This window comes from Diadema antillarum, unplaced genomic scaffold (assembly GCF_040938485.1).
Source record: "Diadema antillarum isolate AM-2024a unplaced genomic scaffold, OU_Dant_1.0 seq00001249_RagTag, whole genome shotgun sequence".
Lineage (NCBI taxonomy): Eukaryota > Metazoa > Echinodermata > Echinoidea > Diadematoida > Diadematidae > Diadema > Diadema antillarum.
Genome location: NW_027272035.1, coordinates 402,456 through 421,100, shown reverse-complemented (window position 1 = coordinate 421,100; position 18,645 = coordinate 402,456). Strand labels below are relative to the sequence as shown.

Genomic DNA, 18,645 nt, shown 5'->3' with positions numbered 1-18,645 from the left:
TCAGGTGGGAAAGAGAATTTACCTGCGATGCAGACGCCATAAGACAAAAATGTGACTATGTGAAAGGGCTAGTTACGTGAGAGGTAATTAGTCATAGGTCAAAGATCACAGAACACTGGCAAAATGGCATTTCGGCTGTAACTTCATCTAGAAATGTCGAGTAGTAATAAATTTGATAGTACGTGTAGTGGGAGTAGATATAGATATGCAATTTTTTTCATGAAATTATTTTCGTAATGGGAAGAAGGTCACCGCACTTTTGTCAAAAATGTCACTCTGGAATATCCATCGTTAATAACGTCTCATAAGAGTGACAGAAATAGATCAACAATTGATTATCCAAAATTAAATGGATGGTAAAATAACATGAAAATGTAGATGAAGGGACAAATTCTTATTACAGATATAGTAATTGCCTGGGAAGCGGGTTCCTCTCAGTTGACTGTGGGCACCGATCGAGTTGCTGTAATTAGCCACCAAAACTAATATGTACATGTAGCTGTAACCAGAATGTCATTTTCCGGTCGTCAACTCCACGAGGCATAAGTCCAGTAATAACGTTTTTTTTTTTTTGTTGTTGACTATGCACAACGGCCGGGGGGCAACGGTCGAACTGCTCTTGTTAGCTTCTGAAATTAAACTTAGCAATTCCATGCCTTGACCACTTTATTATCACCTGACATTAGGTGTGGCCAGGGGACAGTGTGTATCCGGACTTCACCAATCCCAATGCGCAGGCGTGGTGGACTGACCTCTGCGCGGAATTTCATGACGTCATCCCATATGACGCACTTTGGATTGTAAGTGCAATGTTGTAATTCATGCATTACCCTCTGGTGCATGTCTTAGAAAGATATTTGCAATGACTTTTACATATGTCTTTTTTTTTCAAGATCATTATTGAAGGAGTTCCGTAACCACTCCCCTCTCTCTTTTTTTTTTCTTCTTCCTATGGCAAATCTTTTAGGGAAAGTAAGTTCAGAAACAAAGAACTGTTTCCATGTATTGATTTGTTTTTGTATTTTCTTTGATATATCAGAAATGAAATGTTTGAAGCTGAATGACCCTATTGGTATTGGGGCTTGCTTATGTCATATTAAGTGGTTCTAGTATATTTTACCGGATTAATCCTTTGTATACTCCGAGTGCTGGTTGGCATAGAAAATCTCATATAGCATTGTAAACACTGACCAAAGTCAATGGCACTGAAAAAGTTAGAGGTACTGTTTACCATTGGGAGCAATGATTAAAAAAAATCAAGTTATCACATTTGATGCATCAAAAAAAAAAATCCTACCATATAAAAATTTTGCAATCAAGCCAAAATATATGGAGATATCACTATTTTCTCACTAAACCATAACTGCAGACGGTTCAGTCTAGAAATAATTTTATTAGATTAAAGCAAGATATTATTCAGAGGGATGAAGGTTCAGGTGTAAGTTTCTTCAATTTGTCTCCCTCTACAAATGAAACTTGTTAAGATCGCAACTGCTGATCTGTAACCAGGGACAGCCTGGTGGTAGTGTCGCTGCCCGGAAAGCAGTAGATGACAGGTTCGAGTCCCACTGGTTCCTTTTGTTTTTCAGACGTGTTTGTTAATTTACAGATCAGCAGTTGCGATCTTAATAAATTTCATTTGTAGAGGGAGACAAATTGAAGAAATTCACACCTGAATAATTTTATTATAACTATTGTTCAGATTTTATATATTTAACTATACTTAACATTGATTATACTGATGAACTTTTTTACACTGGTTGTTTATATCACTAACTCACATTTTAAAACTATTTTGAAGCACTACAGTTTTTGTTTCATCTGCAAATGGTAAAACAATGCCTTTAATGACAGGACACGCGAAATAGAGTCATGCTGAATGCCTGATTATGGTTTACTTTAAAGGACATGAACGAGCCATCGAATTTTATTCCGGGATCTATTGATGGGTGCCGAGAAAACCAGTGGAACTATCCGCCTTACATGCCGAGTAAGTGAACTTTTCATTAGACTTCTCTGTCTTGCGATCACGAAAGTTAGAATACATATCTTTAAATCGCATGAAGTGTGTACATTACTGTATACTTATAAGGTAGCAATGAATGTAAAGTGTAATAACTGTTTGGTAAAAAGACTGTGCTTCAATAATTGTGCTTAAGAGTAGGTTCATCAAACTACGCGTCACAATAAGTCACCAATAAGATACAAAGTATATTCTATCTTTGATCAAATGCCAAATACAGCTACAGACATGCGGTCAGTGCTGTTGGCTGTTATCAATGGCAATGCTTCGAGAATTACGTTATATATACATATCATAATCAGAAACAATTTGGACATCTTTATAAAAGCAGGGGAAATGAAGCAAGTTCTATACATTTCTATTTTTTAGGGGGATGGTGAGTACATTTTCCTTGTTTCGATTTGAACATAAACATTGATGTTAATAATAAGTGTAAGAGTACCGAGTCACATTGGGGGACATGTAGGGCTAAATATAAAAAAAGACTCGGTCTCCTGTACGACATGATTGGCTGTATGTAGAGGGAGTAATGTTCTCACAGTATTATATACATAACAAAGAATTTGATGAACAAAGATATTCATGAATCTAATGAAGCACTTAATCTTGTTGCTACCTTTATTCAGACGTATTGATAGATGAGGGGCAGATTTTTACCAAGACATTGTGTATGGATGCCCAGCACTACGGGGGTGCACATTACGACCAACACAGTCTATACGGCCACACCATGAGCGAGATGACCTTCCAGTAAGTATACTAGTTACTACTTTGGACCCTGGACCGAGTTATCAAACCAAATATTTGCCAATTTCTCAAGTGTACACAACAAAATGCAGTATCTAAATTTATTTTCTGCATTAAAGGAAAAAAAAGGAGAAATCACTGCTTATTATCTGCTATACTTTTCCGTTTCTATCTTTTTCGTTGCTATCCTCAAAACTTGATATACACTGAATTAATCACTTCCAAGGAATGTGGAAATGATGATAATCCTGACAGGAACTTTCAAAGTGATTTCCATCCTGAAGGACTTGGGGTTTCTGTGCTCTCAAAATATACATGTCAATACTTCTTCCTGTTGGGCAGAAAAGAAGAAAATCGTAGTTTAGATAGACGTCAAAGTAACCGATAAATTTCAAATAGCCTGTACTGCCTATAATGAATATCATAAATGATTTCTGTCAAATCTTGAAAATTCTTCTTTATGTGTATTGCCAATGTATAGGACACTGAAGACAGTCTTTCCGGACAAACGTAGCATGGCCTTGACCAGGTCCTCATTCGCAGGCACGGGCAAGTACGCACAGCACTGGCTGGGAGACAATCAGAGCTTCTGGGAGCAAATCTGGTGGAGCATTGTGGGTAATTCAAACTTCATTATCGTCTGCGTCGCTTATGCAGTCTACGTGTCTTAATATACACGATGCTAGTGTGTCTTGAGTGGTTTTATTTCGCAAGCATAAATAAAACATCTGACGCTCCCCTCGCCTCCCTCTTTAGACCCATCCCTGTAGGCCTGGATGTTCCATGAAAATAATTGAACTATATCACGGGAACTTAGGCAATTTCAAAATACAGTTTTAAATATGATTCGGAAGATAAATGTTGTGATTATGATGTTAGCATGGCTCTTTTGTAGAATTAAAGATGCATTTAAAGGTTCTCTCATTGTGACTTGCATGAATGGCAGTCTTATATCATTTGATTTTGATTCTAATCAACTGTATAATCTTTCTCTTTCAGGCATGTTTGAATTCAACATGTTTGGCTTTCCATACGTAAGTTTTGATTGATTTTGTTCTCTATGATATGAAATAATAATCATCTAATTTCTTCTCTCGTGACAAAATTCTCATGACTTGATTTCATTCCTCATTTTTATTTTCTTTAGTGTGAACACTACACAGCCACACCCCAACAGACAGACACACGCATGCATACACAGCTACACACACATACTTACCTGTAAATCGTTAACACGTGCAATTATATTCCTTTGCTGTTACCCTATTAAGGTAGAAATTACTGCTGTTTTTTGTTGATTTTATTTGAGCTTTGGAACTGTTAGGAATTATAGTGATGTAAACGTCATGGCTGAAATATAACTTCATTATAATTATCATGTAATGAAAGCATTCAACAGAGTATTGGGTTAGTTTTGCTGACCATGCTGACGGTGTTACGAAGTAAAGAGAACCTAACGCGTGGTTAGTATTGAATGTTTCATCATTAAATCGTTTCCATTTACAAACAGATTGGAGCTGATATATGTGGATTCTGGTTCAACACGACCGAGGAGATGTGCTGGCGATGGATGCAGGTCGGGGCATTCTATCCGTATGCTCGAAATCACAACGGAGACGGTATGATTGTAAGTATAAATCTGGATCAGCACGTCATCTGCCTCTAGTGTTACTATTTCATTTCATTTTAATTTCAATTTATTTTCATATTCCTCACATATATCACAGTAAAGTACATAAATGCGAAAATTATACAAAGCATAGATTAGATGAAATTTCACCGGAATGTACAAAAGTTTGTTTTGGTATGAACACAAGGTCTGTATACATGCGAATTGAACTGTGGTCATGATGCGAAAAATATGATGGGGCCTGCGGAAAAAGCATTAGCATGTACAGCCGCAGGTCCCGTTATAAATCAGTTTAGGGGAAGTTTAAGATACAGATGTTTAAAAGACCACACTACATCTGGGGGAACCGATTAAAACAAACAAATAAAAAATCCGATCAAATAAGTGTTACTAAATAGAATACAGAAATACTATTCAATCGTAAGGACGATTTTCTTTGTACAACTATAGTGCGATCGTTCGACCCCAGCTGTAATACTTTTCTAATGTTCGTATTTTGGCCCTCATGGTATTTAATGAATGGACACTCATTGCTCACTGTCGGTGTAATATTTAGTGTGACTGGGTCTTTATGTTTTGGTGTTTCTTGCCGGCCTCCCTTGACAAACTTCTGTCGAAAGTGGAAAATGCATTTATATTTCAACTCCAGCCTGAAGGAGCCCCCATTTGGTATCTATCATATCGAGGCAAATACACATCAAAGGAAGCTGACACCAAATAATGAGGTCTCAAATTGAATACTGAGTTTCTTTGTTGGTTATTTTCATTTCCAATTTACAAATAGTCTAAGGTAGTGGGTATACACTAAACAGTTGTTTTTGTTCGTGTTCATTCTTAGTTACACGTTATGATAATAACCTGTATCAGTAACAGTGTCTCAACTAGGAATATGAATTCATCTAGTTCCAGAGTCTATTAGAAACATTACTCCTTTGAAGGAAGAAAGAATAACATAAATGCAGTGCAATTTGGTATTTTAATCTGTCACACATGTGTTCTGTTTTGGGTGGTTTTTTTTAAAGCCTCAACATCCTACAGCTTTCAGCGTGGAAATGGCCGATATGTCACGAGACATATTATTGCATCGGTATAGACTTCTACCTTTTCTTTACACGCTGTTCTACGAAGCACATGCAAGCAGTGCCACAGTCGTCAGACCACTGCTGAATGAGTAAGTTCTTAGTAAAGTCTCCTTTGGGAAGATTGTGTTTTTTAGGTAGGTGAGTCTCTTCTCCCTAGAATTATAGGGGGAGGGTGCTGGTGTCTAAAACAAGTTTCCTAGCGCGATTCCTGGGCGGGAGCCTCTTTTGACGGGATGTTTTACCAACGACATCTTCGTGACCCTCGAATGATACGGTAAATATTGGTAGCTGGTATTCAAAACTGGGTATCGGGACAGTTAGAGCTCTTGGGAAGAGTAGTGGCAAAACTGTGTAGAGGTTGCTTAGGTTTCATAGGCCCATACCATTTTCGGAATACAGATTATCACATCATCTTACAATAAATGTTTAGTACTTTATGGACTTGTTTTGTTTACAAATACACTCCGGTATATTCCAGCCAAAAACATACAAATAATCTACCGGCAAAGTCTCGGAGACAATTTTCTTTTCATTCACAATTCTATTTACGTTAGGACAGATTTCCCTTTTTTTCTTCGTTGCGAAAATTTAATGAATTTGTGACAAAATCTTTGGTGCGTTAATGTCATTCACATTTTATTATTGACTTTTTAGTAGTATCTCTTTGCAATGTTTCTTTCACTCAAAACATAATATAATGTATACATTGATTTCTGCTAGATTTTTTAATGAAATTAGTGCATTCATCATGAAAACCTTACAAAAAGATTACAACATGTCGTTAAGAAATTACTTTGATGGAAAAATAATGAAACATTTGACGATTTAGCATTAACAATAGTTATTTGTTTTCCTTATACAGACTTCACTATTCGTATCTTTCCTTGAATAAAAAGATGAATTTTGTTCAATATTATAGTTCATTTACTTTGCAGGAAACAACAAACAAACAAACAAACAAACAAACAAGTGGAGTGAAACAAGTAAACGAGAATATCACTTGTAATGTAAATGTTTCCCATATCGCCAAACCATTGTGTCTGTATACATATAGCTACGTAATCGTGAAGTATATACAGTGTGCATTATGCATAGTAACGTCCTCTTCTTTTTCCTTCACCATACCCAGGTTTACAATGGATAAAAACACTTATGATATCGACCGCCAGTTTCTATGGGGACCGTGTTTTATGATTTCTCCTGTTCTGGAGGAAGTAAGATGTTTATACTATATTTGTAGATGAAGGGTAAATGGAAGTATATTCTAACACCATATAGATTACATTATCCTTTTGCATGTGTTTTGAACGTCTCTGCATATATCAGTTTTTCGATGCAAATATGAAATGGTGTGATTGTGAAATACTATGTTGATGTTAAATGAAAGAAAGATGTTATTGTTGTTATGAGTGCATGTTCTTACGAAGTATCTATTTTAGTTCCCATAGTGTTTGTACATAGCACAGTCAATTCAAGTAGTAAGGAAAGGGTTAATGGGTTTATGCATTTCGATACAGAACAAAATCAAAGAGCTTTCCGTATTATATATATATATATATATATATATATATATATATATACTAAGTGAAGTACACCTGTTAACTTGAAGTCGCTAGTCTAGCTGAGCTTACAGTTCATGTCAAACTCTCACTTAATTTCAATGAATATCGAAACGTTTTGAAATAGATAAGCTCCAAAAATGTCAACTTGAATAGTTCCGGAAAAGTTCGAAAAGATAGAAAAGTTTATACCCCTATTTCCAGGTTGAATGTGATGATAAACATTTGTATCTTTGATCATTAAAGGGCGAAACTACAGTGGAGGTGTACTTTCCCGACGCACGTTGGTACGACTATTACACCGTAAGTACAGGTTAGAACTAGCATTTATATAATACGTTTGCTTCACTTAAATCACTTTTTCTCTAAATCATCTTTGTTTTTGTGGTTTTGATATGTCTTTCAAATTGCCCCTTAAACAGCCTAAATTACATTGGCAACATTGTGAACATTTCAGACATTATTGTTGATAATTGTTGATAATTGTAGTTATACAAAATACTACTATTAGACTAATAATATTGATAACTGGCATAATTCAAACTGAGTGCAAAATATTGATTGATAAAAACGACGATAAAATTTCTTTTGTTAACCGTTATCAGTTATCGTCACTGGTTATGATTGTGATCACCAATATCTTTTGACAAGCGAACATCGCACACATCTATCTCAGTTATGACCTTTACCTTTTGCTATAAAGGAGCATTAAACGTTATACAGTGACCATGTTGACCTAGTGGAACTGTTTATTTCATTTGCTTTTGACACTTAACATGCAACTTCTTGTACATTGTTGTACCATTTATAAAGCCAATCTTAACATACCATAAGAAATGTACATATTTATAAAATTAATTTTTGGACTAAGAGATCGCTGGTACCCCATTTGAAATGATATAGGCCTATTTGGATTTTATGACAGGGCCAAGAAATGGTAGAGGAAAGGGGTGAATTATCAATCCTCCTAGCTCCAATGGAGGTCATTAACCTTCACGTACGAGGAGGCTACATCATTCCCACACAACATCCAGCCAACACTACGGTTTACAGGTGAGCAGACTTGAGGTCTCGCTAAGATTAAAGATGATTGATGAAAGATTCACATCGAAAAATGCGGTCACGAATATTGCCAACGATTAAAGCCTTTATTGACTGATCTTTAATCTTGGATAGGAAGAAAATATCCTGAGGAGTATGAACTTGTGGTTGCCTTTACAGGTTTTTTACACTGGGAAGGAAAGCACGAATCATTGAGAACGGGACATTTTTTGTGACAGACATTCTTCGGAAGATGTTGGGTTTATAATCAAATATCGGTACCCTGGAGTAATATGATATAGTGGTTCTGGTAAGGTTGAGCAAGCCTGAGTACAGATGTGGATTTTACATGTAATAATGTTGTCATGATTAGTGTTAATTTGGCTGTTCAGACTCTTGCTAATATATCTAAGCATGTGGGTTTCTGTTTTGATAACTGCACACATAGCAAACGGGCATCAACCATGTCGTCTTCAGAACCATTTTCTTCGTTAATCATTATGAACTAAGTTTGCAAGGCATCCCCTTCCTTTCATGTCATCTGATGGACAAGTGTCTTAAGAAACGTACGCACAACTGGCTAAAAGATAAGAGTCAGACTCAATGTGTACACGCGAACCCACGTATTACAATAGTAGGAACTCACACGTATAGTAGTAAGTCATAAGAAGGTACTATGTGAGCTCGCCTCAGTACAGCACCTTAATTCTAATGGACAGATTATGGATATCGGAACATTTAGAAGACTGGGGCATTCAGAGATACTGACAAACATTTGGCTTTGTGCACATACAGCAATTAATTCATAGTAAATCATTTAAATAATTGACTCGTTCTAGTTTACTGATTAAGTTCATCAGACAGATAATGTTGCGATGAAATCAATAAACCATCTGTCACCTGTTCCACTAGCCGTCTCAATCCTCTGGGTCTGATCGTAGCCCTCGATGACAACAACGAGGCGAATGGAACCCTGTTCTGGGATGATGGAGAGAAGAGAGGTGAGTGTTGGTTCCAGAACATTCCCTCTGAGAGGTGAGTGTTGGTTCTAGAACATTCCCTCTGAGAGGTGAGTGTTGGTTCCAGAACATTCCCCTCTGAGAGGTGAGTGTTGGTTCTAGAACATTCCCCTCTGAGAGGTGAGTGTTGGTTCTAGAACATTCCCCTCTGAGAGGTGAGTGTTGGTTCGAAAACATCCTCTGAGACTCCGAGGTGAGTGTCGGTTCTAGAACACTCCCCTCTGAGAGGTGAGTGTTGGTAACAGAACATTCTCCTCTAAGAGGTGAGTGTTGGTTCTAGACCACACAACTCTGGAGAAAACGACAGTTTTCGATTGTGTGCACTATTACTAATTAGTTTGTACTGCTGCCACTTAACCCCTTGTAGCAGTATTTCAATAACCCCACCAAAAGTATAATAGCAGTCGACACATAGCCCAAAGTTTGGCAAGATCTGCACGGTCTTGCCTGTTTTTACTTTAATACTCACTCATTGAATTACCAATTTTGAAATGGTAATAATAATGAATATTCTATAGGCAAAAATGCAAGCGTATACTGCATTACAACACAACTTCGACAGAACAACATGCGATTGAATATCAACATGATCATTTTATATAACGCCGTCTTTTCCTGTGTCTCACTAAGATTTATTCATTATTTGTTTTCTTTTTACCCTGAACAGATTCTTATGAGAATGGAGAATACAGTCTCTTGACTTTTACAGCCGCCGAGGTACTATATCATTGTTTTTTTATCACATATATCAATAACCCATCTTCATAGCGAAAAATAGAAACGTATGTTATTAGTTCAAGTAATGTCCTCCTCCGTTCGTCTTGATTGCTGAAATCACGAAAATACAGTCTGAACATGTCTACAGTAATACTGTGGCTACTAATATTGTAAGGTTACAAGCTAATGCGCTCCTGCTGATATTCACGAATATATACATATTATGTATATATATATATATATATATGTGTGTGTGTGTGTGTGTGTGTGTGTGTGTGTATGGATGATAAACAAAACAAAACATCTAAGACACACGATCGGAGTTCTTTACTATGACAAGATGGTCGCCCAAATGCTCTACTATGTCCATGCATTGTTAAGGCTCTGAGAATAATTGCAAACAGAAAAAGGATTAAAAACTTGGTGGTCGTTATACACATGATACACAGATAACAAAGAATTTTGCAATATGCCTTGCGTAATGGATAGAGAGAGAGAGAGAGAGAGAGAGAGAGAGAGAAAGTCGTGCTGGGGAGCCAGGAAGAAGGAATAAAGAGAAAACAAGCTGGCAATCACAACATTTGTACTCTTTTAAAGTTCTACATTGTTTTAGCAAAATGATATTTGTGAAAAATGAGAAAAAAAGAAAAGACAAGTGAGATAAAATAAAAGGGAACAAGAGAAAATGATATCTAAACATTGTGGATTATTATGGAGGGAGAAGGCAGTAAGAGAGAAGAAGAGATAGGGATAAATGGATATATATATATATATATATATATATGTATATATTATATATATATATATATATATATTATATATATGTTGATAAGATAGTCCACGTGTTGGCAAGATAAAAAGATAAGTAACAAAGCTGCAACAAAGTTCATGCTGTATTCACCAACGGTTTATTTCTTGTGTGAAGAAATAAACCGTTGGTGAATACAGCATGAACTTTGTTGCAGCTTTGTTACTTATATTATATATATATATATATATATATATATATATATATAAAGAGGGGGAGAGAGAGAGAGGGAGAAGACTCGAAATGTTAAAGAAAGCAAAGGAGTTAGACAGAAATTGCTGGAAACGAGAGATCTTATTCTAAACCATTGTTGCATGTAGTAGTAAAATACTGCAAATCATTTTATCACATTTATGCATGATACCAGTATTGAATAAATGACTCTACATCAAGACCACAAAAATCTGTCTATATCGAAGACAATTACTCATCTATTCAGACATGTCAGGGCAATCATTTTAGGTAACGCAGAGATTGCTTAAAGGTAATGATTTATGGAGATTTAAAATGTATTCATTACTTACTCGGGATCTTTTTCTACTCTGTTACCCATGTTGTCACTCATAACAAGTGCAATTTCTGTGATGTCTTTTTCTCTTCAATTCACCCTTTACTTGTCTGTGCAGTTTTTATTCTGTTTCATTATGATTGTTTATGCTTACAGTAATAAAAATCGCTGAGACAAGTAAGAGTTGTGAAGAGAAAAAAAAAGCCTACACAAAATAGTATTATTCATTGGTAGAATCATTCTTTCATTTCTTAATCTATTTATTTATTCATTTAGATGTATACTTCTACTCTGTAGAAGCATGGGGCATAACATAATAATGTATATTTGCTATACTACTGGCGATATGCACGGCAAGCCAAGTCATGTTTTTATCTTGATGTTGTTTTTAACACAATTTTACATTCACTTAAAGGGAGTTCTCTCGGCGACAATCGAATTGGCTGGTTTCATAGACCCAAACAACCTGTATTTCGACAATGTCAGTATCTACGGAACGAGCTTTGTGAACGGAACTGACATAGAGATAACAAGTGGGACCGATGTGATCGATACTTTCGATTTCGACTATAACGAGAACACCAAGGTAGGTTTATTCGCTATAAGTAATTATCCATGTACATATTTTGTGCAATGTTTTGTGATTTGTATTTTTCCAAATGAATTGACAAATGCGGGTTTCGTTTTCTTGCATGTATTACTTCTTGATGGAAAAAAAAATTATTTGAATTGAATTGAATAGATTCAAATTAAACTGAATTAAATTGAATTACATATAAGGGAATACCATCAAAATCAGTCCCAGTTTGCAACTGATATCATGTGTTTTGAAAGTATATCGTCCATTATATTTATAAGGTTTTTCATTAATAGTAGTCTTAATAGTGAGAGTTTCTAAAGTAATTACTAAATGAGGAAAATTATGATGAGATTTCTCTTGGAGTTTATTTTTTTCGCGTAAACCTTGCCCTCTACTGTCTAGTAAATAAGAGAATAATCAGAGCCTTTATGTGACCTTTATATGCGCACTGTCTTTCAGTCTATCTCTCTATGTTCTGCCACGTACATAGACAAACACAAAGCCTGTGTGACTTACAGATGTTCATTTCTATGTTCTTCTTTCTTATTTATGTCTTTCAGGTTTTGAACATATCCGGATTTGCGCTTGACATGATGACACCTTTTACCATAAAGTGGGTTTAGAAACAGCATGATAAACGACAATTACACTTTACACACATACACACAGACACACGCTCACACCACCACCACCAACAACAACAACGCCATCAACACTATCAACGCTACCACCGCCATCAACCGCCATAATGCAGGCAATCTTTAGGGATCGGCGGAGGACACTTTCTCGTGATCCATTAAGTCAAATACCCCAGGTTACCAACGTGATCAAGGGACTGACGGAAGCCTTCAACGTCAACGTTCAATCCGGTTTTTCTCGAGGTTTATAGTTAATGAAGTCTGCTAGCAGCGCCCGTTGCATATTCTTCACTTTGCAAAGACTTCATCATTGAAGCGTCATTGTCTAACAGTGATTACTCTATTACTTCTAAAACTTCGAGCAATCTGAGCAACGAATTTATCTTGTAATGACGAATTGAAAGCTTGATGAAATCTCCAAGAATACAGGTGTATTGTGAGAATCTCTTGCGATAACTTCTTGAAATATCCGATCTAGAGGTTATATTGTTTACAGGGTTACTTCGAATACATGTGTATATCATGTGGATTCATTGTATGCATTCATTCAGTAATTGTGTATAGTTGGTGTGGTGAAGTTAGTCTGATGATTTTACTTATTCTCTTGCAATATTTTTAAAGTGCGACTTCGAAGACTTTATGCGAAGAACGCATTCTCGTAAATTGACTCAACAGGAAGTTTTCCATTTTCCATCTTCTCAGATGGAAAATGAACAATTAGTGTGCAGATAAATATTGCGTCTTGTACCTATACTACAGTCAGGGCTCAGCATTAGCAATATGGCTCGATGGCCCACCGGGCCACATAAGATTGGTATTGGGCCACCAAATTTACATTTTTGTGGACAGATTGGGCAACTAAGAAAAAAAAAATAGAATGGTAATTTTGCTTTTCATAATATTTGTGGCCAGTACATATCTTTTTCCTAACATCAGACTTTCAGATTTAAAGATGGCAAAATAAACTGTAGAGCCCTGCTATAGTGATAAGTCCATCGATACTCACATTCTGTTTTTACTATTGTGTATATTTTGTTTATATAAATGAGAATGTGAAATAAAGCTCACATTACATCATTCATGGTTTCAAGATATTATCATAAATAATTATTGTTCTATTGAATCTCATACAAGTGACAAGATTGTCCATCAACTCTAACTTTGTTGCTTCGGAGGGTCTGATATAAGGATCAACGTCAATTTCACTTGGGCTTTCGAATGGAAATAGACTAACTCATAGCTGCATTGAATTGATGCCCATATTAAGGCACATCGCATCTTTACTTTTTTCTCTCTGGCAAAATATCATTGTGTCAAATAAATAGGTATTCTAGGCATTCTTTTCCGGTCAGCATTATTTCACAGGTATCATTGTGATATGAATTCACATCATGAGAGTACAAGGACACTGTTAAACCTTCGATTTCTTTGTGTATCAGTAAGGTGGGTGTTTTTTTTTTTAAAGAATATTTGAAATAAAGATATACCAATGGCTTGTCCGTTGGAATTTTGTTTCAGTCTTACTCAGTAAGAAGTTTGATTATGTGTGTGGTAGAGTTAATAATCTAATTATAGGTTATTAGAAATGTCCTGTGAACTAATGGAGCAGCAGCATTCTTTAAGCAACACGCAATCACAGATGAAACTTGTATCTAATATTGTTTTACTTTAGTTTTATCAGTTCAGAAAGTATCCCATGTTAAATGCGCATTCTACCCGTACACAACACAAAGATAAAACTATAAAGTACAAAAAGAGGTATGCTTCATAGACATTGTAGAATAAAGTGCGACGTGTCTTTCAATGAGAAGTCAGCGACTATACAAAGAAATACATGTCTATGCTGTAAGTGAACAACATCATGATGCACACAAAAATGGTTACATTATATTGTTCGTCAAGTCTATTCCTGGATTTTGATGGTAATGAACACTTAAGTTATGATTCTCCCACTATCAAAAAGAATAGCAACAACTATTGCACTACTATCAAACTACTACTACTATAGGCCTATTACTACTACTGAAAGCAATGCCCTCATTGTTTTCAGTAGTAGTTTCGTTTTCAACAAACAACAACACAGGATAGCCATGGAAAATTCATCCTACCCCAAACATTGTCAAAAATCGATTTTGAGGTGAATAGGAAGACAAATTCGAATCCAAGATCACTTACGTGAGAACACTCTTTTTCATTCTCCACAACTACACTGTCCTCGATGATAATATAGTTTTTTGATACAAAATACCCGTTATATATATACATTAAAAAATATATATATATATATAGAGAGAAGGGGTCCCGAAGGGGTCCTGATGAAGGTCCTAAAGAGACCGAAAGCTCAGCAATAAACACGCACGTTGATCACTAGATATAATCATAATTACAAATAGATAGGCATCATAGAAAAGTCCCACATAGATCAGTAGTTTATAATCCTACGTGTATATAGTCAAGGTTTCAAGATAAACGATTATCGTGACTATAGGGGCCTACTAACAGTCAATCCACTCCAAGCGAAACTACGCCTAGCTTGTTGAATAATTACACTGTATTAAAGCCGCTAGTAGAGTATACCGAGACACACATTCAAGAAGATAAACACACACAAACAACCCTTTACCCGACACCACTTTGCGATACTAACATTAATTACAGTATAATGTACGCGAAGACCGATTATCATTGTGGATTGAACGCTTCTGATGCGATCAATATAAAGGGCACATCATATCATGTCATCTTGTGTCAATAAAATGCTAAGCAGACGACACCAAGATCTTTGTCCTGTACAAAAGTCAAGATATCGGAAGATGATAAGTTGCCATTGCACATTTTCAGAACTCGAACAGAAAATAATATATACTCTTAACTTCCGTCATATTGCTATCAACCATTTCTACGTATTAACACACCATATCAAAAGAATTTAGGACTTAGATTAACAATGGAGTGGACAACGACGAACAAGATCATTCTCACAGTGGTTACTGCGGCCGTAGTTCTGGCCATTGGTCTTGGAGTCGGACTCTCTGGTCTGAACGTATCCACTGATTATGATTTCGATGTCGTTCCCTTGGATGCTGATCGATACGACTGCCTGCCCGACGGTCCCGACCCATTCGACGCCGGCGAGGCTGAGTCGATGTGTCTCCAAAGAGGTTGTAAATGGCGGGAAACAGAGACTCCAGAGGTCCCTTGGTGCTACTATCCATCCGACTACGGCTACCAGATGGTACGCAAACCGTTTTTTTTTTTCGTTAATCTTTATTCAGGTTCTGAGTGGGAATAATATTGTGGTTCAATGAGTGTGAGGTAGGTCACTTTACCACTTTAATGTTAGGTCATGGAGATAATTTGTTTAAAGAATTACCGTCTATCTCTTTTGGTTGTTGTTTTTTTTTGACATTATCTCGATTCCAGGATTTAGTTTCTTCATCTCAAAAATGAAAAACTAAGAAAAGATACGAACCGTTAACATTGGCTGGACGATCGAGCCGATCGCATAGAAGTGTTTTGCAGCTATAAGTCGCAAACACAAATTGGCTAACTATATTGTACACTCGAGGATCATTTAAAAAAAAAAAAAAACCAAGCCATAAGGAGCATGTTTAAAGATAAAATTGGTTTCAACTGTAACAGGACAGAAATAAGGTTTTTGGAAAAATGGATATATTCTAGAAGGGATAATTTGTAGCTTGGTTACACAAAAGTTACTTACACAAATGTCTCATAAAGTCCATAACGTACATAGAGCAATAAGTAATATATCTAGTAAAGATAAACAATGAAATGCGTGTATTAGTATCTGTCATTTAAGTCAACCGGACAAGATTGTTTGAAGTACAAAGAGACGTTCGCCTATAGACATGGATAGTTCAAGTGAGACTAATTTCAGGGAGTGTCTCTCAAAATGCATGTGGACTTCGAGCACCTTAAATGAAAATAAGGAGGCATCTCCATTTGGCTTGTTTGGAACGTATGTTAAATATTAATATATTGCATCCATTAAGACGCGATTTGTTAGCATTCTGTGTTCTAACACTCGACACTCTCTCTCGCACCTATGGAGAAGAAGAAGGAGGGGAGGAAATGGAAAGAGAAGGAAAAAAGGAACTGAAAAAAGGAAGAGGAGGAAAAAGAATATTATAGATATCTTAACAATCAGAGGGAAAAGACCAAAACTAAAACAAAATGAAAGCAAATCGAGGAAAGTGGCATGTTGATACCGAGTGACGATTTTTTCCTTGTGCCTGTACACTGAATCTTTAGATGGGTTACGTATGGTTTCACATGGAAGCTGCACAACGCTGTTCTCGATGCACAGGGGTGTCGTGTGTCAAAAATGATAGATAATATTGCCATAATCATTACCAAGATAATATTATGAAAAGCTGTAATAACTAGCATGATACAAGAAGCATAACAATCATCAAGCAACTGGACAAATGGGCCAATACCAACTTTGGTAACAACTATTTTATTGAACTTTTAGGGCAAGTTCTCACATTCCGGGACGCTGAGAGATATCACCATGTTGACCTCAATAATACATTTTTCATTAATGCCCTTCTCAAAGAAAAATTAATATCATACCATAGGCCAACTTCCTTCCTACAAAATAGGTGGGGGACCCTACGGAATCAGAAGAAGGAATATCCGTTCTTCTTGAACGGCTTGACACGCCGGAACGGTACGGCGGGGCGGCTCAAACCTTACGGTTCGTGGTGCAATTCATGGAGAACACCATTCGCTTTAAGGTAAGTAGCAGATGAAAACAAAAATGTATGCAGCTGGCAAACTAATTAAATATTAACCAACATTTCCTATGCCGTTTCAAAAGGACTGTTGATTTCCCCTTTATGTCTGCTGCGGGTGTTGCAATTTACTGACATCAAGTGTCTTTCACACCGGGCCTGTGTAGAATTACGTATAGACCGAGTAAAAGAACCAGTATAGCGAGGAATAAAACTATTTCAATTTTCTACCAGATACACCACATTATTATAGTTTGTGTACATATTTTTATCGCTTTGTTGGACACGACTAAGGCACTGGGTTTTTTTTTTTTCAGGACCAAGCTGAGATGCAAAGCTGGGTAGGCAAGTTGAATGTAGTCAATAAACTTTCTAATAACACACAACGTGATCGCTCACTTTATGAGAACAGAGATTAGAGGTCACGTGAGTCAGTCCATTGCTTCCTGTGTGTTTGTACAGCGAAGATGGTTGCCATGACGATACTTGAAAAAGTAAAACTTTGCAATATTGGGTTGTAACATAGGTTAGATGCTCAAGGAAAACAAGAAAAATACTACACACAGCCGTGACAGCTCACAAAAACCTTATAGACAGAACCAGACTGCGTGAACCGGGTCCATCAGAAGATCAGAAGTAGCAATCATTGTCAATTCTGATGATGGGCTACTACCCACCGTATTTTTCTCTGTTCTTTCTATATAACACCAAGTAATTTTACTTTCATTCGAATCTGACGATTTTGTTAAGTAAATAATGGCAATAAAAACATACAAAAAATGTATGCGAGAGCAAGATTGAGTTAATGCGCCAAACAGATCATGAACGATTCAAGAGCTTAAAAATTTCAAAGTTTGTAGGGAAGATCACTCACATAAAAGGAGCATTTTTTTTTCATGCCATGAGGTTTTTGGTCTTCAGTATTTAAACAAACAAACAAACATACAAACAAATGAACAAACTGATCTTCATGAGGTTTCAACAGGAGTATTTGTAAACATGTTGCAAAATCAACTCCGCTTCTTTTGATAGATTATCATTATATGATTTTTATAAAGGATATGACTATCTGCATTCTTTTAAGTTGTTCATTTATGCATCTGCAATTGCATAACATGTGGACATTCCCAATAATTCTTTTAAGACGTGATTGAAAATTGATCTGATACTGTTATATGGCAGGGGCGATTAACGATTTATCAACATGATGTGGGCATAGGGTTATAGCCAAGAAACGCAAGTTGAATGTAACGAGTAAATAATATGTTGGTGATATATTCTCTCCAAATATTGTGCTACCACCTTCATTGCTTTTGTTCTACTCTTATCTCATAATAGATAACAGATGCAAATGCAAAACGATGGGAGGTTCCACTTGACACCAGTGAGTGGTCTTACCACATACCGTACGGTCACGATTACGAAGTGCAATTCCGTCGATCGCCCTTTGGACTTGTCATACTGCGCCTCAGCACAAACACGCCGATGTAAGTTCTATTTTCATCTCAACAAATTGTTTTTCGTCTTCACTGCAAA

At 36.4% G+C, this 18,645-nt stretch overlaps 1 protein-coding gene across 1 annotated transcript in view; it reads left to right on the top strand.

Annotated features, from left to right (window-relative positions):
• LOC139745275 (sucrase-isomaltase, intestinal-like) overlaps positions 1-18,645 on the top strand; it is a 128,265-nt gene that overhangs the window by 11,243 nt on the left and 98,377 nt on the right. The window contains exon 5 of the mRNA XM_071655676.1: positions 5,654-5,662. Coding sequence (XP_071511777.1) covers positions 5,654-5,662 — 9 coding nt within the window. The remainder of the gene's footprint in view (positions 1-5,653; positions 5,663-18,645) is intronic.